At 46.6% G+C, this 24,763-nt stretch overlaps 3 protein-coding genes across 3 annotated transcripts in view; all 3 read left to right on the forward strand.

Annotated features, from left to right (window-relative positions):
• Positions 1 to 5,399, forward strand: part of LOC119405413 (uncharacterized) — a 38,478-nt gene extending 33,079 nt beyond the window's left edge. The window contains exons 8-11 of the mRNA XM_037672252.2: positions 1,789 to 2,130; positions 3,123 to 3,341; positions 4,548 to 4,584; positions 5,274 to 5,399. Coding sequence (XP_037528180.2) covers positions 1,789 to 2,130; positions 3,123 to 3,341; positions 4,548 to 4,584; positions 5,274 to 5,399 — 724 coding nt within the window. The remainder of the gene's footprint in view (positions 1 to 1,788; positions 2,131 to 3,122; positions 3,342 to 4,547; positions 4,585 to 5,273) is intronic.
• A 2,862-nt stretch (positions 5,400 to 8,261) lies between these two features.
• On the forward strand, positions 8,262 to 17,442 carry LOC119405414 (tyrosine-protein phosphatase Lar-like). Its single transcript, XM_037672253.1, has 4 exons — positions 8,262 to 8,462; positions 13,123 to 13,407; positions 14,634 to 14,816; positions 17,438 to 17,442. The coding sequence occupies exons 1-4, from the start codon at positions 8,396 to 8,398 to the stop codon at positions 17,440 to 17,442; spliced, it is 540 nt and encodes a 179-aa protein (XP_037528181.1). The 5' UTR covers positions 8,262 to 8,395.
• Positions 17,443 to 17,728: 286 nt separating this feature from the next.
• On the forward strand, positions 17,729 to 22,193 carry LOC119404880 (receptor-type tyrosine-protein phosphatase F-like). The gene is made up of 3 exons (XM_037671570.1): positions 17,729 to 17,887; positions 18,530 to 18,805; positions 21,644 to 22,193. Exons 1-3 carry the CDS (start codon positions 17,746 to 17,748, stop codon positions 21,928 to 21,930), a joined length of 705 nt encoding a protein of 234 aa, XP_037527498.1. The 5' UTR covers positions 17,729 to 17,745; the 3' UTR covers positions 21,931 to 22,193.
• Positions 22,194 to 24,763: the final 2,570 nt, after the last annotated feature.

Here is a 24,763-nt window from a genome sequence, read left to right on the forward strand (position 1 = left end):
GATAAAGCTATCGTAGCGCAGAATATAATAAACGCATATAGAAAAATTCGCGTTGCTTTAACTGACTTAACGTCGTAAACACCAAGGGACGGCACAGCTGAGGGGAAGCCTCAGCGATGGAGCTCAAAGTAATGAAAAGCTAGGACGTCATCACTAACGCCACACCACCTGCGCTCGGCGCGGCTGCACATTGCCTTCTCCCAATCGCGACTCCGCCCTGCCACCTGCGCTTCTTCTTCTCATCTCCACTCACCCCTCCTCCTTTACGCTTGACCACCTGCACGTCTACAACCACCTACTCGCCTTCCTCCTACGCTCGCCACCGCTAAACTATGCTATACCCTGCTTCCTGCTTTCCCTGCTCACTATCGCGTTCCCCCTCACTCTCACTTCCTTTTCCCACCCCTTGCTATACTGTACTATACATGGCTATGCTACGTTTTGCCCTCTCCCCTTCTCTGTTCGTGTGGTTCAGTATTCGTCCTCAAAGTGATGCACAATAACGTAACAATGAATAGATACCAACTGGCCCAAGCAAGTACCCTTATAAGTTATGCTTTCCTCCTCATCCTAACATATTCCTTCTCACCCTCACTTCCCTTTCCCACCTCGTTGCTATACTATACTATACTATACTATACTATACTATACTATACTATACTATACTATACTATACTATACTATACTATACTATACATGGCTATGCTATGCTATGCTAGGAGCTGCTTGGCACATACCCGCTAGGCTAGTTATAGACAGCTGCTTCATTTTTAGTGGACCGGAGGTGAGTAGTGGAGCTTGCCCAATTTATCTGTCACATACCCGCTATGCCATGCTGCGAACTTCGCCTTGGCAAGTTCAAGCTCGGCTATAACAGCTCCGCCGTACAAACGCAGTACCGAACACGACGGCGTGCTACGCATGCAACTGCTTCATTTGGACCACAGAAGGCCATGAGAAACGCTGGCTACGAAGTGTGCATGCGCTGAGGTTCATTAAATTAAGGAATACGATTGGAAAAATCGCATCTCTCATTTAGGAAGCGAGACGCGATTTCTTTAATCTTTTACTTTGCCGTGACGAACTTTTAGCGTGTGCGCATTTTGTAGCGAACATTTCTTCTGGGTCTTCCGTGGGCTAAAAAAAACAAAAACAGTTGAAGCTCTTCTACCTGCAGCTGCTCTCAGCCGTCACCGTCTTCTCATTATTAGAATCCTGCAACGTATCTTGTGTGGTTGTGAACGACCCTGCGCCCTTGCCCTGGAAGGGGCCCCGCGTAGGCGTGCGCAGGATTCTCCAATAGGGGTCGCAGGTATCATCGTGTACAGTACACTGTAACCGCCTCGGAAAAGATGCTAAAATGAATCGGTGACGTGCTTTCAGTGACGGTCCCCGGCTTTTCGGGGGTAACTGTGGGAAGTCAGCAGTTTGTATATGGAATGCAACATCACGAATTCTTGGTCGCCATTATCGTCAAAAACCTGCATTGCCGTAACCCTGCAACAATGACGAGGCACAATGCGTGAAAGTATGAGGCAGACTTGGCGCCTCCATGAAATGATTAGTCCTCATATGGTGACGTCATCGTGTGATGATGATTTTCTTGCATCACTCTTGTGGACGCCGCCGACGCGGGTCGCCGACGACGGTCAATTCTCGCAATTTATGAGGCATCTAAGGCCTTCACCTTAATGCCGCGCTCCTTGTTTGCAATTTCAGAGGTTGTTTAGGGGCCCTTTAACTTTCCTATACCTAACCTTTCTTCCATCTCTCGGTCGCTTCCTCAAGAACAACTTGGATATCGCCATTCGCCACGCCTCCGCGTCTTCTCGTGGGCTTCCCGCCGTACGCGGACAGCGTCGAGCGGCTGGACGCCTTCTACGCCAATTTCCCGAAGTCGAGCCAGAACTTCTTCGCCGACTGGATCGCGGCGGCCGACGAGCGTGCCAGGCGCCTGAGTCCCGACCAGGAGCACGTGGACGTCTTCCGAATGGAGGTCGACGTGGCCGCGGACGGCACGGTCGTGGTGCCCGCGTCGCTGTTCGCGCTCCCCTTCTTCGCGACCGGAGGACCGCCGGCGCTCAACGTGGGTGGTCTGGGACACTTGATAGCCAGGCGGCTCGCTGAGAGGTAATGGCGCTCATAATCAACTTACAGCGAGGCTGTCTGAGTCGACCTAGTGTCGTAGTCGTCGTTGTAGTAGTTGTAGGCGTAACGCAGGTCACGTGACCAGAGGGCGGAATAAATAAATAAATAAATAAAACGACACGATTATGATACTAAATTATGATCGAAGTTATGATGGTGATGCTGCTCAATGATCCTGATGCTCGAATTGAGACTAAGCTGTCTTGGTGAACACTCACATTTAAATTCGCGCGCTTACAGTTTCGCTGTCCGACGGTGATTTTCACGGCTTGGAACTGGCTGAACTTTTTTCGTGAATTATACCTGTCTTATTGGAGAAGATAACGGTAATCGATCGCGCGGACCGTTTTTGCGAGACACAACCTTTCCAAGGCGAAGGTGGTAGCGCACTCTAAGACACAAGAACAAAAGGACGAGATGGGATCATGCGCTCACTTTTAACCAAACTATTCAATGGGCCAAGGTGTTGCATGTAGTACAATCGAAGGCTCGCGCAGTGGCTGACTGGTGTGATATCAAATTAAAATGCCTTAGGACGTGGGAAAAAAAATGAACGCACGTGAGCAGTTACGCACTGTCACCTGCAAAGCCACGCAGTTGCGTGTTCAAAATTTTAATTTCTTTAGAAGATAAGTCAATAGAAGGTGTGCTGACACGGTGATGTCCCTGGCCTGGTGATCTCAGTTGCTTCTATTGGTACATTGTACTGGTCGTTTTCGAGCGCTCTGGCGACGCCCGTTACGTTCGGCAGGTTGAAATCGAGCGCTCTAAATACGTTCGGTTGGTTGTTTCAAAGCACGGTCCGTGAATCTAGCGATCGAGGTCGTGTGGTCGGCCCTGTGTAACGGGCTTGGTCAAATGCTTTAAGCTTTTGGCATTGTACGCCTATTTAAAAAAAAAGGCATGATTGATTGATTGATTGATTGATTGATTGATTGATTGATTGATTGATTGATCTTCTTTTGACAATCCAGGTACCTCGTGCCTCAGTCCATCCTGCCCTCCGCGTGTCTACCTGGGTCTGGGGGCGACTTGGAAGGCGGTGTACTGGAGAGCCTGCTCGCCTACTCCTGTATAGGCGGCGCTTTGGCAGCGCTCAATGGCACCCACGAGCAGCGTCTACCTCAGTACGCCGGACTCACGCCGGAGACAATCATGTACACGGTCGGGTGCCTCAAGGTGTGTGTGGCCTGGCAAACCTTTTCTTTAAACATTGAAAGGGGCATGCAAGTGGTGAAATACCAAATCAGTTTAGACCGACGATTTATTTTCTGAGAACTTTATTATCGTCAAGTTCGCCATCTTAGAATCGTCATTATTTATTTATTTTATTTATTTGTAAATACTGCAGGTCAACATTGCTCAAGCAGGTAGGGGGGTGGGGGGCAGCACACATAAAAAAAAGAGACAAGGATAGCTTAGTACACGGAACGGTACAATCGAGAACTATTCGATTAGCGTGCGTATCGGCTCACATGAAAGAAAAGTGTATCTTATTTGCAAATAATAAGAAGAGTGTCTACTAAGTGCACCAGAATATAAGTTCAAAGTAGCCAGAAAGTAGCCATGGAAGCAACCTAAAATTTTCGTCGCCAGACGGCATCGTAATGTATCCTGGTGCAATGTAGCCACCAACCGCAACACTGTCAGTACAGGTGCCAAAGCATGTTATTATACAAGACAGTCGGCTCACAAAGGAAGTTGGCCACTACTGTCTAATCTTGGTTTAATGATGTCTAATATCGGCTACTGTTGGGTATAGACTGGTAAGTCTGATGTAGTACATACAAACGGACAGAAGCAAGCGTTTCTTGCTGCTGCCCCTTTTCTTGTGCACAGGCATGTATGCGAGAAATAAATAAGATATTGGTTATAATTACGTCGGCGAGTTCTGGCTGAGTGACGGCTAATCTCCTCTTTTGTTGGCCCCTAATGATTGACGTTGGTAATGCCGCGCTAAATTATGATTCATGTCGGCTTCTGTCCCATATATGATAGATAATGTCGGCGAGTGCTACATAAATAATAGCTCATATTCGCTAGTGTTGGCTTTTAAAGCCACTTTTACCCACTGCCGGATATTGTTCGCTAAATGATCTCCGGCTAACGGTGAGTATGTTGTTTCAGTTATAGAATTCCACGTAACGCTTACGCGCTCCTTGAAAATTACCTTGTAAAGGGGCTTTTCTTTTTCTTTTTCGTTCTCAAAGGTATATACTGTGCTCTCACACTCATTCAATCATTAAGACCACTAGATGTCGTACACTTAGCGTTTTAACTTCCCGCCTTTAGGCATTGGGTGCCGGCTGCTGCTGGATAAATTACGGCTGACGTCCGCTAGTGCTGGATCTTAAAGGGTTAGTGACACGAACATTTTCAGTTGTTTTTTTGCGTCAAAGGGAAGACCAAATCCTCAAGAGCCTAGACGAAGTACTGGTAAGCGTGAGTGCACCCTAGAAAATTAATTATACAACGAGTTCTTAAAAGCTAGTTTCGGTTCCTGCTGCACCCTGACGTCACGACACAGTATGAATTTCTCGTCATGCGCTCGCACAAGATGTCACGACGCTTCCACGGCCGCTCCACTGCGTGGCTCCGTTGGTGACGCACAAGCGGCCATTTTGTATTTATTTATTTATTTATTTATTTATTTATTTATTTATTTATTTATTTATTTATTTATTTATTTAGCAAATGTCTCACAGGCCCCAGAAGAGGCATAGGGTGAGGGGGGCATACAGTTCAGTACATAATACATATGCATACGCTCATTCAAAAAAGAAAATTTCCACAAAATGTTGTGCATGGTACCTGGCGTCATCACAAATGTTCATACTGACGCGTGAAGTCACGAGTATTGACACTGTAGCCTGACGTCACGCTAGTGTCGACGTCAGTAGGTGCGCCATGCGAATATTGACTTTAATATCAAAATAAAATATCAGCATTTACTGAGCTTCACACTTGCTCAGAGCTGTCTCTGTACACGGGACATTAGTATCACGGGGTAAACACAACTTCGAAAATCGGTGCCAGTAGCGCTTTAATGGCTACCGTGTTGGCTAACGCAAAGTGAAGTTTGATGTAGTGTTTTCTGGCTGACGCCGGTACACGAAACTCCGCAGGACTGCGTCCCGCAACTTGGAGGACAGGGCCGCTGCATGGCATCGTCGCAGCATCTGAGGGGCTTCGAGGACGCCTTTTCGTGCGATTCGAAAGGGCAAAAGGGCGCCACCTGCACGTTCGGATAACTGATTCGTCCACACGACTATGTTGTGTTACCGAAACAAAAGGAAATGCTATTCCGAGAAATCGTTAGCTTTCTCTCTCTCTCTCGGTCTGTTTTTGAAGGGCCCTTAAGCCACTCCTAGTTCAAAGATTTTATTTATTTATTTATTTTATTGATACTGTAAGCCTTAACAGGCTCTTACAGGAGCGAAAAAAAGGATACAGACTGACATCTTCACATTAGACCACAGAACAAAAAATAATAAACAAAATAAAAAAGGAAAAAAATAAATAAAGTAAGAACAGTACAGACTACTCTAAACAATTACAGATTGCAGCTATACATCTGGTCGAAGAACCAAGAAATAAAAGAGAATAAAAACACCACAGGCTAACAGGGAAGAGTACATATTAGACACAGGTCTGAGAATTGAAACATCGAGTGGCATACGAATCAAAAACGTACATTCCATAAAAAGATGAGAGAGAAGTTTCTTTCTCGCCCTCACTACCCTTCCTACAGGCACTATCTCCTCCTCGCCGCTTATTTCTTCACAAAACGCGTGTACAAAGTCAGCACTCAGCGTTGAGCCTATCAGGATTTCGCGCTTTTCGGCTACACGCCGTTATCCCCTCTTGCGCAGTCGAAAACGCAAAAGGCGAAGTGAAATCAGTTCACCGCGTACGTAGTTACGCGACACAAGGCAGAACGGGTGTGCGATGGCACGACGAAGCACGGTATAGACAAAATTCACAACTGATACACCTCGTATATGGACCAATCTAGAGCTCATTTCCTCATGACGTCACGTGAACAAACTGTTGGCGTCACTAATTGTGCCGAAAAGACGGGAAACGTCACGAGAAAATAACGCGCTCGCTCTTTGTACTTGCAAGGGTAGCGCTAGTGGACACGGATTAAAGGAAGACACACGGACACACAGACGGAAGCGCTCTGGCAACTGTTCTTTTATTGAAAATCTGCCCGGCATACATATATCGCTTTTATGGCCACGTAACAATTTCAGCGCACTGACGAATTCAGGAACATCATTTCTTTTGCTGACAACACTACCGATGGTGTGCTGACACATTTCCCCTTATATGATTATGGTCTTTGCTTCGATGATTTCTCGAGTGCACTTATCTTTGTGGCAGCTGATTATGATACATTTAGAATAAACAGGTGAACAACCACAGTCCTTGCAATGTGTGGACAGGTGCCCATCTCTGTATCGAGCAACGTTTTGTTTGTGCTCCCGTAACCGACCATTGATACGGTTACGGGAGCACAAACAAAAGGTTGCTACCCTGAGGAAGGGGGCGCATCGGATTCGCTGTTTCGACGGCTTTCACTGAGTGGCGCTGGCTGGACTTTTTCCATCTTAAAAAGTTCAGAAACGACACTGCCGATTCTGTATGCAACGAAATTAGGAAATGCATTGTTGGCTATACGTAGGAAGTCTAATTGCGCACTTCCTTCTCCGTCATCCTTTTCTTTTAACAGCTGAGCTGTTTAGCAAATCGTTCCTTGTGAGTCGATCCGGAAAAGTATCATCACCATAAACGGGTATGTGCCACATAAACTGGGTAAATCCCACTATTCACCGCTGGTCCACTTAAAATGAAGGATGCAACAGTTAGCCCAACAAATGGCTGTGAAGCGACGGCGGCGAGCCGAAGACCCCGAGTACGTACAACGAAAAAATACTAGGGAACGGGAAAAGCGACGGTGGTTGCGAGAAGACCCCGAAGCGATGGAAGGCCTACGCAAACAACGTCGTGCCCGCATATCTATGAGAGGTGTGAACGCTTAGATTCAGCGCGAGTTTGTCTCTGGTGTTTTGACAACCGTATCGTGTCTGTGACCGTCAGTGGTTTAAGTCAAACCTCTCTGCACTGAAAATCAACGTAGAAACAACCTAGCATCACCTAGCTAAAGCCTAGCAACGACCTAGAAGCAAACTATAAGCTTCCTGCATCGCCTAGCTAAGGCCTAGAAACAACCTAGAAGCAACAGGATTAGTCTTCAGAATGGTCCAGTTTCGCTTTTTAAAGCCTTGAGCGGCTTAGTGCAAGCTTCGTCTATTTTTTTTTCTTTTTCAAAATAGAACCGCTTGTTTAAATAGATCTGCTTGCTGCGTTCCTTCGCAATACGGAATACTTCGTCGAATTTCAAATAATGTGAACGTAACAAAAAGTCGAGTTGGGCTTCCCTCTTGTGTGCGTCTTCCCTCTCTTTGTTGTCTACGTTTTTCTTATGCTCCGTTTTTCTTCAGAAAATGGATGTAGACATTGCTGCATGGTGCACGTTTGCAAGCTCACTTGAACTGATTAGCGTTACTAGGCTGATTAGTGTTACGTTGAAGTAATTTGCGCTGCGGAAGAGCTCAGCAATGGTTCCAGGTGCTTGCTCTTTCAGTGCTGCAATAATAAATTTATCAATACCTGCGGTCATTTTTTATTAAAGTTAAAGAGAACTAACTTCTCATAACACCATTTTACAAATATCGCTACCCCAGGGGGTTCATACGAAAACATACGTACGTACACGCTAAAAAAGCGTGCGAAAAGAGTGTCTTTTTGCTCCCAGACAATAATCTTCGTCTGGCCTGGATTGGATTTCCTTTCTTGAAAACTCGGTGCTCGCCACTTTTCCATCAAGAATGCTACGTCACGCTGATAGGGCGCATGCCGTACGTGACCTGGAAGTGTCGGGTGTGTGGCGATAATGCGACGAAAGGCGCGCAAAATAGACGACGATTACTGTAGCGGGACAAAAAGACACTCGCTCATTTTTCCTTTTTTTTTAAAGAGTGCCTAAGAAAGTCCTGTTGGATGCGCATGAAAACCCGAAACCGCCTGCTGACGGAATACTTGGCGTAGTAACACGTGTGCAGAAGTTCAGTCCACGTATCGCTTTGGCTGTGCTGGCACAGAAAGTCGTCGTCGCCCGTTATATACTATAGTAGAGTGGTGGACTGTTGATGTGGATGCCTATTCGGACGAAAGGTCCGCTATGCTCCGGCACCTCCTCCGAGCGCTCGTCTCCCTGCAAGTTGCGTCCGCGGCCCTCTCCGCCGAAGGTCAGTTCAACCTCAAATGGCCGTTACGAATTAACGGTGCGCTGTATTGTTTGCGGTTTCGATTTCCTTCGAGACGTGGGTCCGTCTCGGCGCTTGGGGACATCCCTCATCGCCGCGGCTGCTGTTTTTGGAAGCAACACCGCACGCGAGAAAGCAAAAGAAAAAATTGAGAACTCTTCTACGTTTGAGCCATCGTCGCGCTCTGATTGTCCCTCATGATTGTTCCAGCGCGCGCACACGCACATAAACGATTGCGCGTCGCTTTGTTGCGGAGCCCTAATAATGCTGCGCCCGTGAATCTCGCGAGCGCTTTCGCAATGCGCCGCTAGTGACCTGCGCGCGGTTGACACGTGCCGCCGAGGACGGCTCGATTGTATCATCGCGGTCACATTCTGTACAAATGGCTTTACAGCTAAATGACTTTTATGACCACTTAGAGTTTTAGCCGGTGGCCACAGAATGCTCTTACACCTAAGTACACAGGCCTAAAGCATTTTCGCCTCCATCGAAAATGGGGCCGCCGCGGCCGGGATTCGATAGAGGAGAAAATGCTTGTGGCCCGTGTACTTACATTTAAGGTATAGGTCACCACCTTTAAAAACGCATTTTTCTTTCAAATGATTTTGTTTTTTTGGATTCGACATTTTTAAGCTCTTTGTCTATTCAAAAATATTTAGCAAAAAGTATCATGTAGTTATCTTGAGCCGTTGGAAAGTTATGACCATTTTTCCAACCCCTCTTAGACGCATTCGAAACCGAAGCTGAAGGTTTCTGATTCCACAACACCTGCCATGTCGTCATAAATCTTTTTCTTTATACATATTACGTAATGCTAAGTTGTCTAAGTACATTCTGAAGCTTGTGGGGCATGATGTTACGATTTATTTGAAAATTTCCACTACACGGCTTCGGCACTCCAGAGTTGTTTAAGTTGCGCGCGTTTTCGCTCGGCTGTCAGTGCTCTTTCGTACACCACTTCGAGCTCTTGAACTTAGTTCCGGCCTTTCATGGAATAAGTTATAGTACTTCAAGAAATATGGCAAAGTATAGGACGAAAAAGAAGCATCAACGCAAGTTATTGAATTAATATAGCAAGCGTGGAGCTGCTGTGACGCACGTAGATGAGAGTCAGCTGGACACTCAAAACGAGCTAGAAAAAATATATGTGCATCAGCTCGCTCAAAAGGAGAATTCGCCGCTTCAGAACAGGTCCCCAGCTATGAACCTAGAGAATATCAGACATATTGAATGCTTATTTATTGTATGGACATTCAATTCAAATCTTTAAAGACATTTTTCTCAGAACATCATTTTTTGCATCCTACACTTACGCAAACAGTGATAACTTTTCTTCTGATAAACATTTTCACATACAATTTTGCGTACTATTTTTTATAGGTTGAGCTGTGCATTGAAGCAGAAGTATTGAAAACGAGCAGTAACTTTTTGTACTATGGCCAATTTTGTGTGAATCAAAGCTGTCAGATATAATCCTCATCAGTCTTTTTACAGTAACGCGCCTTAGCTTAGAGATGGGTTGATCGTGGAGGTTAGATGCACAGGATAGTGTCCTCACTACGTCAATCGCACCAACGATTTTGTAGTTATGACTGTTGGCGCAACATGCATATTTTGGCACATTTGATTTTTATAAATTTTGTTCTTTTTTTACATTTTTAGCTGTTTCATCATTCTAAAGTTTAAATTTACATCAGCCCTACAAGCGAAAGTCATAATTATAACTTTTGGACTGCAACTGTAAAATTTTTTCTCGAAACTGGTGACCTACCTTAAGAGAATGTTAAAGAACCCCAGGTGGTCAAAATTTCCGGAGCCCTTCCACTACGGCGCCCCTCGTAATTATATAGTGGTTTTGGGACGTTAGACACGAACAATTATTATTATTAAATTGACATCACAGTCTGTCAGATTGACGCATTTATAGACATTCGGTCACAATGCGTGTCACAAAGGTTAAAGAGTGGAATTGGGTTAAGCGTTACGTCGGGCGCGATCGACGTCGTAGGTACTGCGCGGTGCAATTATCTCGGCCATGCCTGGGGCCAAGATAGCTGGTTTGGAAATGAGACTGGCCTTGGTCATCAACGTCGCGAGGAGTGCTTGCTGTCTGGAAGAGTGCCTGTCTCCAAGCTCGGCTTGCTTTAAGGAGAGGGAGGCCGCAACATTGTTTTAAATTTCGACCGCTTATCGTGCGGCGCGGGCGTGTCATATTTTGCTGACACTATCGGCACCGCCGACTTATCTGCGTGCCGCACTTGTTTATTCGCGTTGCCCAACCCACGCAAGGGGTCCCTTGACCTTTTCACAACCTAACAAAGATGGAGGCAAGAAAAAGAGATGCAGTTTGCGAAATATTGCTTCACGTGGTTCCACAATTAAGTGCTAAGAAAAAAAAAAAACATTCCGACAAGAAATTTCATTTTTCAAGGGGTTAAAGTGGGTGCCCACGAACGGGAATCTTAGTTGCGGATATGGCGATTACATCGCCGATGAAAGCAAAGTCTTGCTTTCGGTGCTTCATATACTTTTAAAGTGATTCCCAAAGGTCAATAGGATAACTTTCGTTTACACTACTCTATATGCGAAGAAAAAAAAAAAGACTCACAGGGTCTCTCATGCATTCGGCTGAGACGACTCGAAGGCGAAAGCCATCATCTTGGTCTGTTTCTTCTTATAGTCGATGCATTGATTCTCCCCCTCCCCCCTCCGAAAGCTGTCTGCGCCTAACGAGGTTTTGCATTGTCTCCGGGATTGGAGGTTTTGCACGCGTGCCGCACCTCGCCTGGTTTTGCAAGGCCTCCGTGATCGGGGCACCGTTGACCACGCGACAATGTCATGCGATGGCGTCAACATGTGACGTCACAAATTTTCACGGTCTGTGCCTTCATGATGACGTCATGCGGTGATATCATCACGTGATGATTTCTTGCGCCACTCGTGTTGATGCCGCCGACGGTCAATGTTCGCGTTTGATGAGGCATCTAAAGCTTTAGCCTTAAAAACACAGCAAATACTTCTTAGCCGCAAGATCAAGCGCTACTCAAGGTTCTTGCTGCCTGCCCATTGCAGTGTCTTTCTTTGAGAAGCGAAATTTGTGGAAGTTGTTTCGCAGCTGTTTCCGTTCGTGAGGAATCCGCGTGAGAGTTTTTACGGATGCCGTAGATTGTAGTCAGCGTCGTTTTCGTGAGGCAGCCTTCCTCCAGTTATTCAATTTCGCCATCGTCTTTTGCGTGAGGTCGTCGTGTGCTTGTTTTAGTGCACTAAGCGAGCTCATTGACCTAAAAAGAAGTCGAATGCTCCCTTATGCATTCGTCCGAGACGTCTTAAAGGCAAAAACCACCTTCTTCGTGTTATTTTTTCTCTTCATGCAAATGTATTGACTACACCACCCGCCATCTCCCTTCCCATGAGGCTTTCTACAGCTCACGTGGTGTTTCCCACGTTGCCTTGGCCAAACGTGGGCTGCCACCTCCATGATCGGCCGTTTGGCCAAGCAATGACGTCATGTTATGACTTCACAATGCTGTCACAAATTTCAGCAATCTATGACGTCATCTGTGAACACGTGATTTTTAGCATCGGCCCGTGTTGACGCACATGCAGCGCTGTGTGTGCGTCGCCTTTCTTGTACCCGTCTTCTTTTGCGATGTGTTTCCTCTAATGTTTCACCAACACGCCCAAGCTTCTACACTAAGTCGCTGTGTTCCCTCCTACGGTCACATTTCGCGTTTGATGAGGCCTCTAAAGCTTTCGCCTTAAGAACTAGGGCCAAGCGCAAGCCTGACTACGGCACCAGTAAGCCACGGCCACAGCGGAAAAAAAAAAACATGCATCAGTTCGCATTACAAAAACAATGAAACAACAAGCAGCTAAACACAATATATGAAACCTAAAAAGCGTTCTCTACAGCCATAGAGTTTCCTAAAATAAACTAGAGGGGACTCTGGCGCTGCGATCGTTCAGCCACCATGGGAATGACGGGTAGTACACGGATTTGCCTAGTCTTCGTACTTGCTGGCTTCGAAAGCACTTGTGGCTTTGTTTATTGCTGTGTTTTGGTTTTATTTCGGATGAAAGAATGGATCGTTGTGAACTTCGTGACCAGATTTGAATTGGTGAGCAAGTGGAACTGCTGACTTTTGCTGAACGTCGTCACGCTACAAAGCGAATGCAGGCGACGCGTAGCCAAACGGAGCCGAAAGAACGAACTTTAGACAAATCCGTGCACTACCCATCATTCCCATGCTGGCTGAAGCGCCATGCGTTGAAGCTCCCATAGACACTAGCGCCAGAGTTCCCTATAGTAAGTATTGTAGGAAACTCTATGTCTACAGCCGCTTTGATGCTGGAAGCGTCCCCCTTTCCCCCTGAAAAATTTTAGTTTGCACACACACAAACACATTTCCAGAGCCCTCCACTACTGCGTCTCTCGTAATCATATAGTGGTTCTGACACGTGAAGCACGTACGGTAATTCATTATTACCAAACTAAAATCTTGGCTAAGCCCCTGCCTCTGCGCACGTTGTTTCGACTAGATGAAAGTGCTACATTTGTCTGGTCAACACCAGAGGTGCACCCAGTAGTCGATGGCACTTTTGGTTTTGCAAATAAGCCTTCCATTCATAACTTTTTTTTCAGACCCACCAAGAATTGTCGTCTTTCCTCGGGACCAGACGGTGGTGACCGGTCAGGTGGCAGTGTTCGTCTGCACGGCCATCGGAAACCCGCCTCCGCAGATTGAATGGCGCAGGAACGGCAAGCGCATCATTTCCCGGCGCCACACGGTGACCGAGATCACGGGAGGCTCCGTGCTTCGCCTCTACTCCGTCCGCAGCGTTAAGGAAGACGCCACCTACGAGTGCCTTGCTAAAAATGGTGTCGGTGACCCAGCCAGGGCTGAGTTCAAGCTTACTGTAGTTGAAGGTAAAGACCAATGAAGTTAGTAGGTATTTTTTATTCACTCTTAGAAAAAAAAAAAGTATGTGTTACTCTTGAGTCCTGACCACGGAGTAAGATAGCAGTGTCGACTCTGCCGCCGCGTAACGCATACGCTCGGGACAAACCGTGCAACCAGGGGGTTGTTACTTCGCATGGCTGCCATTGGATGCCTTAATTCAGACGCCAGCGCCAAGCGCCCCTTCAGGTACGGCCCTTGCGGATGGGCGGAATTCAAGAAAGCGGCGCACGGGGTGCGTCGTCATGGCAGCAGGTGCAGTAGCCGCGCGGCGCCCGTGGCGATGCTCGAGGGTCAGCGTGTAAAATAAGGTCATTTTGCCGGAAGGGGCAGAGACTTAGATTTACAGAGATTATTGGAACATAAGAGATAATCTATCTTTACATTGTCGAGAGTGTAAGTGCACGCCAAAATTCGACGAATGCGCAGTTTTGTACCGGCATAGGAATAAAAAAACGCGCCCGATTATTGGAGTCATGGCATATCGAGAATAGCGGTAGCGCATGCGTGAGCCAACCGTCGATTAACTTGCATAAAGATGAAATCAAATGCCTTAACAGTTATCTTTCACGTAGACTCCCATGCGTGCCGGATTGATAGGTTCGCCTGTTGCATGGGCATGCGCAGATAAGTGTCCGTGGCTTATTTCTTTTCCGCCGTTCTGAGTCTCTTCAGTTGTTAGTCGGCGTTTGTGGTGCCCTGACCTCTTTTTTGTGTCCGTGTTTGCACGGACACATACAGAATGAATACTTACCAACTACCTCAGCACTTTGTTATTGTAAACTCGAGTTCGTGGCACCATAATACGCTTCTACATTTCACTATTCCTGAACGCAGGTTAGAGTTGTTAAAATGCGGGTTTATATTTTATTACCACCCTGAAACTGCTAACTTCAAAAGTCGCTGTTATCGACGTCATCAGGTAAAATTCCATTAAATTTAGACGTGTGGCAGTTCGGCCGAAAAAAAAAATGTCATTCGTGAACTTAATGCCTTAACTACTGGATGTCATTCCTTGTGCCCGTGTGGCTTGGGTATGATATCCAGAGCAGCTAATGCCAACAGATATTGTTTTGCTAATTTGTTTTCGGACTGTTTACACGTTCCGTTATAAAATAGCCATGCCTGTTTCTTCTTTCGCTGTGATTCGTTGATTCGTATATAATTTTTATTTCCTTTTTCTTCGCCTTAACAGAGTACCAGATTCCACGGGGCTTCCCGCACTTCAAGCTGCTGCCCAACCATCAAGGCGTGGAGCGCAACCGCAGCGCGCTGCTTCCCTGCAAAGCTGAGGGAGACCCCGAACCCAGGTTCTCCTGGCTCCGGAATGGCATCCCCGTCGACATGTCCAGTCCTCGATACTCCCTCGCAGCTGCAGGCAAGTGGACGCTGTTCTGTGAAAGGTCCAACGGGCCGCACCGTTGTTGCGCGAACCTCGTAATCAGCTACCTTAAAGGGACACTAAAGAGAAAAACGATTTGCTCCTATTAGTAAAGTATTCTTTCACGACGCCAAAAACACCGCGCTTGCTACGAGAAGACGCTTGGTAAGCGAGAAAACGGGCGAAAACAATATGTGGGTGGCGAGGCCACCAAGAAGTTTCCGCACCATTCGCCGTGACGTCATAGTTTTGACGGTGCCTACTTTTACCGATTAGGGACTACGTAGTTCCCAATCGATAAAAATGAAGTACATTGTCCTCCGAGGGGGCCGTAGATTTAACATACCAAGTTTGGGGTAATTTTGTTGAGCCAATGGCGCCAAAATACGAATAAATACACTTTGAAATCCGTGACGTCACGCGGGGAGATTTCGGCGCAAAATTTAAAAATGAAACTTCGAACTTGATTTTCTCCTCTGTAATAAACCTCTGATGGCGAAATTAACGACATTAGAGTTCTCAGAACACAATTTATCGATCTAAACCGATTCAATGTTTCTCTTTAGTGTCCCTTTAAATGGACACTAAACGGAAAAAGATGTTTCTTATATTAGTAAATTTCTGTTTCCGGATTTTCAAGATCGCCACGCTTGCCGCGATAAGAGGCGTGGTAAGCGAGAGAACACACAAGGAGAAAGTGAGGGTGGCGACGCCACTTTGAAGTTCACGCACCAAGCGCCATGACGTCATAGATTTTGACGGCGTCTACTAGGTCCGACGTAGCTCCTAATCGGTAAAAATGAAGTATATTGTCCCATGAGGAGGCCATGCCAAGTTTCACGAAATTTCGTTGAACCAGTGTCGCCAAAATACGAAAAATAGACCGAAATTCATGACGTCAAGTGAGTTGATTTCGGGGCGAAATTTAAAAATGAGACTTTGTCCTAAAATTTTCCTTCTAGTAATAAACCTATGGTGGGTAAATCAACGATATTAGTGTTCTGGGACTACAGTTTATTATTTCACTGTTTCATTTTACTGTCCCTTTAAAGGGATACCGAAGAAAACACCCGCTGCGGAGATTTTCATCCCACTTTAACCCATATATGCCCAAACTCAGAAAAAATGACAAAACAAATATTTTTTTTTTCACAAAAAGTGTACTTCTACCTTCAAAAGAAAGCACAAGTTCTTTATTTACTGCCGGCTAAACGCAACACTGTTCTTCAAGCCGTCCTATACATATAGGACACTGGGCATTAGGGGTGCTATGTGCAGGTGTCGTAAGCCTTGAAACGTGTCACGTGCACACCGACATTGCACTTCTTCCTCTCCATGACTTCTCTCATACAAAGCACGTGTTTGCCCGGAGAAAGCGGTCGGCACGTGGCAGCATGAAACGCAGGCAATGTCTAGGCTTGCACACATTGAGAATGAGGCCTGCTTGATGTGCTGTGGGTGGCGCTCGTCATCAGCTAAAGAATTAGCGATGTTAGAGTGCATCAAAGAAGCGTCCTATATGTAGGACGGCACATATGGGTGCCGATATTGGTTAAGCCAAGCTTGCTTCCAGGTAAAAGATAGAGGGAAATAATAAATTTAATGTGTTTTTCATAAACTGCCGCTTCTAACCGTCGCACCGTGAACTAGAGGAGGTGACGTTTAACGCCCCCGGAAACAGGCGTGCCAACCATGCCAGCCGCCAGCCGCGTCTCCGCTCGCACTGCGTTTTCTCGAACCACTACGAACGGCACCAGCAGCGAACAATGCTCCGGATGAGGCACGTCTTCGCGCCTTTTGGAAAGGGGAGAGCGGGATGCAAAGGAGACGCGGAGAAAGAGAAGTAGCAGGTCAGGAAAGCGTGCACCCTGCATCCGCGGTGGGGGACAATTGACGTCACGGCCGTCGATGCGCAGCTCAGCGCGCGCTGGCGAGTAACCGCCGCGCGCTCACGATCCTCCAGAAATACAGCTAACAGTTCAGAAATATGTGAAATAAACTCTGTTTATCGGAACAGGCACGTATTCCGAAACTAATTTCGATGTTTTCGGTGCTCGGGTATGTTTGTGCGTTGTCAATTATCGTGATCTTCGAACCAAGTGTTTGATTCGATCAGTTGTGTCGGCACTCGTAGACAACTGAAAAAGGGCTTTAACATGACAAATCTGGCTGGAAAGAGGTGGAGATTGAACTTGACGCTTGTATAACGTATGCTACTCTGCATTCGTGATCTACTTCTTGTTTCGCGGTGTTTTCTTTCTTTGTTTCCATGAAAGGTGGCGCTTTATTGCATACTATTAAGTGCGGAGCGTCTTAAGGGCCCGGGCTGTCGTCTCATGTCTTCGCGTCTCAGGTCATCTGCTGTCATCTCCTGTCATCTCATGTCGTAGGCAAAACCATTTATAGTACAGGCATCTTTAGTATAGTATAGTAAGGGGTGTGGAATTAGGGTGAGGGTGTAGCGCGCTAGTACGTGTTACAGGGATGCGACCCGGAGACGACGACGCGGCATGCAGGAGGTGGTTGCGCCCGTTCTTGTTAGCGTCTGTCTAAATGGCTTTTGACAAACTATATAATTTGGGGTCTCACAGCATCGAAGTCTGTCTGCCTGTTTCCAGGGTGAAGAAGAGGAGGAGGGTAAAGCATGGCATAGCCGTGTATAGCGATTATAGCAAGAGGGTGAGAAAGTGAAGTGAGAGTGAGGAGGAGGGGAGAGGGTGCCATCACGTTGCAAATGCTTTCCTTTCCCGCCATGGACGCCCGAGCAGGCTGCACGTTTGGAACGCCAGCGTCGCCGAAGAGCAAGGCGAATTACTGATCCGCACTTCGTACAGTTTTCACGTTGAGTGCAACTGCATAATTTTTTTGTCAGTGCAAGGAAGAGGAAGTGCAATCTCTAGCCTACAGTGATTGGCTTCCTGTTATCATGTTCTCATTCGCAATAACCCGCTGCGCAGGTTCACTGCATATTTCCGACGCCCAGGAGGAAGATCAGGGACGCTACGAATGCGTGGCGGAAAACAGCGTGGGCACTGCCATCTCGCCCTTCGCAAACCTCTTAGTGCGTGGTAAGCAGAGTTCTTTTGCTTGAAAGGATAAAACGATAACGATTTCTCGAAAAAACTCGGGCATTTTCGCCATCGCGTTCCAGCAAGGACGGCGGATGCTGTGTGCAGATACAACCACGGTACTTCTGAAACGCGTAGTTTGATTTATTCATCGCAGTAGCGAGTTTCAGGGAGGAGTGCGCATGCAGAAAGGCGTAAATGAGCGAACACATTGTAATGGAGCAGATGCACCAGTGGCGCCCCCCAATCATCTAAAGGTCGAAAATGCGCCAATTCTGTCCCATACCATTATTCAGTCTGACCTTTCAGGGTCAATTTTTAATGCGCAGGGTTATGGCTGCGCATGTTTTGTTGACGATAATGGCGATAAAGGACCCCGGATGTTGCCTTCAAAGAACTATTTACTTCCGGCCTCTACCCCGGAAAGCCGGGAACCAATGGTAGGCCTTTGTGGCAAGCACGTCATCGCTTCATTTTCATTTTTGCATCCATTACGAAGCTAGTTTTCTTTCGGACTCGATCAAGAAGGGGCGCTTTTGTGAAACATGCCCCCCCCCCTCCCTAACAGGGAACACTGCGCACGCCTATTAATACCGTTACATGAAATGTTACAACAAGTTCACATTGGCTTTTGCTTCACAGCGGTGCGGCGGGTGGCGCCATACTTTGCGATTCCGCCGGAGTCGACTTACGAAGTGTCTCCGGGCGCCGCGCTGAACCTGACGTGCGTGGCCGTGGGATCGCCCATGCCATACATGCGCTGGCGCAAAGGTGGCGTCGACCTGACTGCCGACGGCGAAGACGTCGTGAGCCGCAGCGTCCTGGTGCTGGAAAACGTTCGCGAGTCGGCCAATTACACCTGCGTGGCCAGCTCCTCGCTCGGCGTCATCGAACACGACTCGCAAGTTATCGTCCAAGGTGAGAGCCCGTATAGCCGCCAAATCTGTAAATGCGAACTTGACTTGACGACCGGACATGACGTGAGCGAGTGTCGAGTGCGGCTCAAGAAAGCTCTCAATTCGAAGGTTGTCTGCCATCACGAAGGTATTAAAGGGACTCTAAAGTGAAATAAAAATTTAACTTAGGATGATTAGTTATACCCTAAAATTGCCCCGCCACGGTGGTCTAGTGGTTATGGCGCTCAACTGCTGACCCGAAGGTCGCGGGATCGAATCCCGGCCGCGGCGGCTGCATTTTCGATGGAGGCGAAAATGTTTGAGGCCCGTGTACTTAGATTTAAGTGCACGTTAAAGAACCCCAGGTGGTCGAAATTTCCGAAGCCCTCCACTATGGCGTCTCTCATAATCATATCGTGGGTTTGGGACGTTATACCCCAGATATTATTATTATTATACCCTAAAATTCTAGTGTAATTAATTTCACCAACATTGGTTTAAAGCATATGAGAAAATGTCAAAAGCTCCACTTTTAAATTTCCCGACGAAGTCCCCGATGGTGACGTCACGGGTTTCCAGGTGTTTTTTCTCATTGTATTGAATTGAAAAACGTTTATTAAAAAGAACAGAAGCATTTGACCATATTGGCTCAACGAAATTCCCTAAAACTTGGTATGTTGAGTCTCTGGCTCGCTTAGAAGGCAATGTGCTTCATTTTTACCTTTTAGGAGCTCCGTAGGCCCTAGTAGACGCCGTCAAAATCTATGACGTCACGGCAACTGGTGTGGGAACTTGAAGGTGGCGTCTCACCTGCATTCTCTTTTCGCGCGTTTTACAGATTACGAAGCGTCTTATTGCAGCAAGCGTCGTGTTTTTGGTACTAGTGAAAGAATAATTTGCCGATACGAGATAAATCGTTTTTTTCTTCAGTGTCCCTTAACAGCGCATACACGATTGAGAAACGGGGCAGCACAAGTAGAGACAAAGAGAGCCATCACGTTTCACAAACTGTCCTCTTTTCTTGCATCGTCAAGTCAAAGCCCAACGACAACGCAGCGCATCTTGGCACGAGAGTATTGAAATGATTCACTCCTTAATACGACTTTAGAAGCTTCGATATTATCATCATTATCATCATAATTCTTGTTTTAGTCCACTGAAGAACGAAGGCCTCTCTCTCGATGATGTCCAGTTTATTCTATCCTGTGCTAGCTCATTGCATCTTATCCCTGCGAACTTCTTCACTTCATTACTGCATCTAACTCTCTGCCATCCTCGACTGCGTTTCCCATCTCTTGGTAATCATTATGTTGCTCCTAAAATACACCTCTTGTCTGTTCCGCGCATTACGTGGCCAGCCCAGGTCCATTGCTTCCGCTTGATGTTAACTAGGATGTCTGCAACCCCTGTTTATCCTCTCACCCATTCTGCCATCGTCCGATCTCTTGATGTCATTCCTATCATTTCAGGTTCCATTGTACGCCGCGTGGTCCTCAAATTTTTCTCCAGTTGCTTTGTTATCCTCCGCGTTTCAAACCCATATGTTAGAACTGGCAGTATGCAGTGATTGTATACTTTGCGCTTTATTGACAGCGGCAGATTTCCTGACACTTTTCGGGAGTCCGTGCCGATTGCTCTCCAGCCCATTCTTATTCTTCAGTGAATTTCTTGCGTTAGTGGTTGTCCTAGGTACACATATCCTTGTATGCACTCCAATGCATGGTTGGTTGGTTGGTTCGTAGGACTTTGGCAACCTGGCGCAACCCACTGCGGGGGATCGGCCATGAAACGGGCGGCACCTTATTTTTGAAATAAAATTGATTTACATTTCAAATATGTTTATAAAAAGGATATGTGATGAAAAACTCACACTAATATTCAAGGCTAGATAAGAAAAAATATATATATAGATGTTTTTGAAGCCAGATTTTTTGACGTAGTATACTACGTCAAAATCTGAGCTCTAATGAAAACAGTGGCTATAGCCATTGTTCTCATTAGAGGCTAGCAGCTCCTTTCCGTGTGCTGAATTTGTAAAGAAAACATTTAATGCAAATGCTGATTGAGCAGGTGACGTATCCTTAACTGCATGCATGACGAGTACTTGTACAACATCAGAGAAGTGCGGTGTTCGTTGAAATGGAGCGGCGCTGTCTATATAGCGCAGCTGTCTGCAGCCACAATATGCACTCTTTGTTGCGAGCACAAGCTTGTCTCTATCAGTGATGGTCTATTCGAAGCAGATAGCGTGTTGAGAATTCTAACACTCCTTCCATGTCTTAAAGGGCCCCTACACAATCTCTCAGATACAAAGAACGCGCGTGTTATTCACTCCTGGCGTTTCCCGTCTTTTCGGCGCGATTTGTGACGCCAGCAGTCTGTTCACGATACGTCATCAGGAAATGGGCTCTCGATTGGTCCATATACGCGGGATATCGGTTGTGGATTGTCTCCTACCCTGCATTGCCATGCAGTCGTACGCCCGTTCTGTCTCGTCTCGCATGACTATCGTGCGCGATCAGCCGATTTCACTTCGTCTTCTGCGTTTTCGACTGCTCAAGCGGAGATGACAACGTGTAGCCGAAAAGCGCGAAATTCTGATAGGCTCAGCGCTTAGTGCTGATAATGTCCGCGTGTTTTATGAAGGACTTAGATTTAGGTGCACGTTAAAGAACCCCAGGTGGTCGAAATTTCCGGAAGCCCTCCACTACGGCGTCTCTCATAATCATATCAGTGCTTTTGGGACGTTAAACCCCATATAAAAAAAATTCTCTCGTCTTTGAACTCGGAGTTGATTAGGATACCCTTAAGTGACGTGGCGCGTTGTCTTTCATTGGACAGTGCAATTATGTTCTTGCAGAGGACGACGACCAACCACAGAGCCCCACCTACTCCCAAGTACGTGACGCTTGGGCAGACTTTGACAACCGCACCGACCAGAATGCCACTACTACAGTAGGTTTAGACAGCGCAGCATTAAGTGCAGCCGTACTGGGGTTGTCGGTGCCAGCTGCAAATGATGGAGATCACGTGCCTGCTGAGAGTGGAACCACACCTGCGGAAGCTGCTGTACTCACGGGAAGACTGTCTTCGCCTCAGAAAAGCGCTGCAGAAGAAGCAGATGCTACGCATCGCGCTGCTGCGTAGAAGAACATGCTCTACGCATGAGGCTTCTCCAAGAAGACCACGACGACATATTGAAAAAAAGAGACGAAGAGCACAAGCTCAAGATGGAAATCTTGATCCGGCAGAAAGAAATTCAAGATATCGTGTTGAAGAGGTTGCAGGAAGGCAAATAAGAAATTGTGGCTCCTTCGTGTATTACTTCAGCGGCTCTACTTGATGTGTGGCGTATCACAGTTGGGACACCGGTGTGGCATGCATGCAATAAACACATTTGACAAATTGTGGCAGCTTTACTGAAGTTTTATGGTGGGATGATGTAGGGGGAATGCAAGAACTGTTAGTACTATATCAGCTATATAGGCAGGGGCAAAGAAGCAGCAAAGAAACATAACGAACATAAGCTAATAAGATGGAAAATAATTGGTTTAATACGTTTTGAACTGCGACAACTATCAATCGTCACAAACAGAAGCGGTGTGACAATATGCTTCCTGGCTTCACCCGAACTTGACTGCCTTATACTATTACACTAGTATACTAGATCTGCAATCTGGCAGCAGTCACTATGATAAAGGCTCCTATGGTGCGTACACCAAAGGAACACGTTGCTGTGTTAGTCGGTTCATTTCACACAGTAGACCGCAAAAATTATCGCCTTTTAGCGCGAACAAATAATGAGAGAAAATGGTGTTTCTTGAGGTGAATCGAAAAAGTTGTGTGTGAAACCCAATGTACTTCCCAGAGGACGATTCGCATTTGAAAAAAGTTGACAGTTTCCTTGCAAGGGCGAAGCAATGAATGCGGTATCAACGAATCGCAATGTCACACGCAAAAAAGCTAGCAGCTCGACTCTTGCAGCGCGCTGCTCAAACATTAAGAAGGACGCACGAAAAGAATACACAGGTACACACCGGACTAGCGCAAACTTACAAACGTGACCGTTGCTAGTTTGCGCTCGTCCTGTGTATATCTGTGTTATTTTCGTGCGTCTTTCCTTGTGTTTGAGCAGCGCGCTGCAAGTGTCGACTATGCACAACCGAGTAGCCCCTAATTAGGCTCTTCTTGCTAGGAGCTCACTACTTTCGCAAACATGACCGCTGAAGCGAGCGAAGTGACCCTCGTACGGTCTATGGCTTCAACGCAAACTTTGTGGTGAAAGCGCAACACGTACAATCTCCTCCCCCCCCCACCCTTCAAGAGATGAGCGCGCGAGCACGGGCGACCACGCCATGTGGGTCAAAGTAGAGGGCGGATGCGCGCATTCCGACTCCGGCGAAAGAATAGCGGGGCGACCACCTTTAAAGCGCGCCCTTTGCGCCATCTCAAGGGTGATAGTGAGCAAGCCTATGCCATGCTGAAGCATGTAAGAGCTCTGCGTACCGCCAGCAGTAAATGGTGCTTAGCAATAGCTCGGCGTTATAATATGCTGGAGAACGCATGCTGAGCAGCGGAGTTGTTTAACGCGTTGGGCTGCGGAGCGAGGGGCCACAGGTTCGAATGTCTGGTCGTGCACTGCGGAAAATTTTTCTTTATATATATATATATATATATATATATATATATATATATATATATATAATGAGAAGTAACGGAGAATCAGGCGAGGGAAAGTGTAGAGGGCGTGATTTGTATTAATTATGATGTAAAGGTGGAAAAATTAAAGTGGACGAATAGACAACTTGCCGCCGGCAGGGACCGAACCTGCTACCTTCGGATAACGCGTCCGATGCTCTACCACTTGAGCTACGGCGGCGGTCGTCCCACCGTCCACTTCTTTATGAAGTACATCTCTGTATTTAAACCTGAGAGTGTCATTCAGCGCCGCTCGTAGCCTCGAGGGTGATTGTGGAACACTGTTTCTTTGCCTGTTGGCGTTACGAAGCACGTGATCTTTATAGGAACTGGCAGCTGACCAATAATCGACGCATACTAGCTGAAGGCATGAAGTCTGCCAGAACGAGACCCTCGCTACGAAGAACGAAAGAAGGGCAATTTAAGAGCTTGTTTTCTTTGTTTAAAACTTTAATTTCTTCACCCTTACATCACGAATAACACAAATAACGCCCCTATAATTTCCTTGGCTTGATTGGCTGTTGGTTCTCAATAAAAGTTATATCTAACAAAGAAAGAAAGAAAGCGAGCCCAGAAATACCAGTTACATATATATATATATATATATATATATATATATATATATATATATATATATATATATATATATATATATATATATATATATATATATATATGTATACACACACATACGGTGACGCCGACGGCACGAAACCCGCCGAGAGTGTCCGTATAATTGCTATTGCAATGAAGAAGAGCGTGGGGGAAGAAGGAAAAAAGACGCGTAATCTATAGCTGCTCGCTGTTTTCCCGTTCAAAAGCCAGCAGCGCGTACCGGGTCGCTCATTAACATATTCATGAAATCTCACCACGCACATCCTTTGCGCGGAGCAGGTGTACGACCCGAGATGGCGCCGCGTACGCAGCTAACGCGGTGTTCCCGCAAATTAGATGCAGCATCTTCTTCACGCCAGGTGTGCACAATGCAATCTATAGGAGGAGGTGGAAGCACCTTTGCGCTCGCTGGCTCAACGCTGTCTCTATACTGTGACAACTCTACACGATTGTTGCGGGCGCAGTGGTACGGGGTAAATTGCGCCCTGCGTGGTTTTCATAGGTGCCGCACAGTTCAAACCCGACGACGAACCTATGTTAACCTGCGTTTTTGTTTTTCAGCTTAAAAACTTCACAGGAACATTAGTCTGCACACGTTTTCGTGCGCTTTTTTTAGCCTGCTCGAATTTGGAAGCAAGTTCGAAAGAGTAAAGCTATTTATTGAAAT

Source organism: Rhipicephalus sanguineus, chromosome 9 (genome assembly GCF_013339695.2).
Source record: "Rhipicephalus sanguineus isolate Rsan-2018 chromosome 9, BIME_Rsan_1.4, whole genome shotgun sequence".
NCBI lineage: Eukaryota > Metazoa > Arthropoda > Arachnida > Ixodida > Ixodidae > Rhipicephalus > Rhipicephalus sanguineus.

Bases quoted from the DNA above. Each gene is read 5' to 3' on its own strand.
- LOC119404880 (XM_037671570.1), top strand. From the start codon at position 17,746: ATGTTCTCATTCGCAATAACCCGCTGCGCAGGTTCACTGCATATTTCC. The intron at 17,888-18,529 runs GTAAGCAGAGTT...TTTGCTTCACAG, and splicing joins CGCAAACCTCTTAGTGCGTG to CGGTGCGGCGGGTGGCGCCA. The intron at 18,806-21,643 runs GTGAGAGCCCGT...ATGTTCTTGCAG, and splicing joins CTCGCAAGTTATCGTCCAAG to AGGACGACGACCAACCACAG.
- LOC119405414 (XM_037672253.1), top strand. From the start codon at position 8,396: ATGCTCCGGCACCTCCTCCGAGCGCTCGTCTCCCTGCAAGTTGCGTCC. The intron at 8,463-13,122 runs GTCAGTTCAACC...CTTTTTTTTCAG, and splicing joins CGCGGCCCTCTCCGCCGAAG to ACCCACCAAGAATTGTCGTC. The intron at 13,408-14,633 runs GTAAAGACCAAT...TCGCCTTAACAG, and splicing joins CAAGCTTACTGTAGTTGAAG to AGTACCAGATTCCACGGGGC.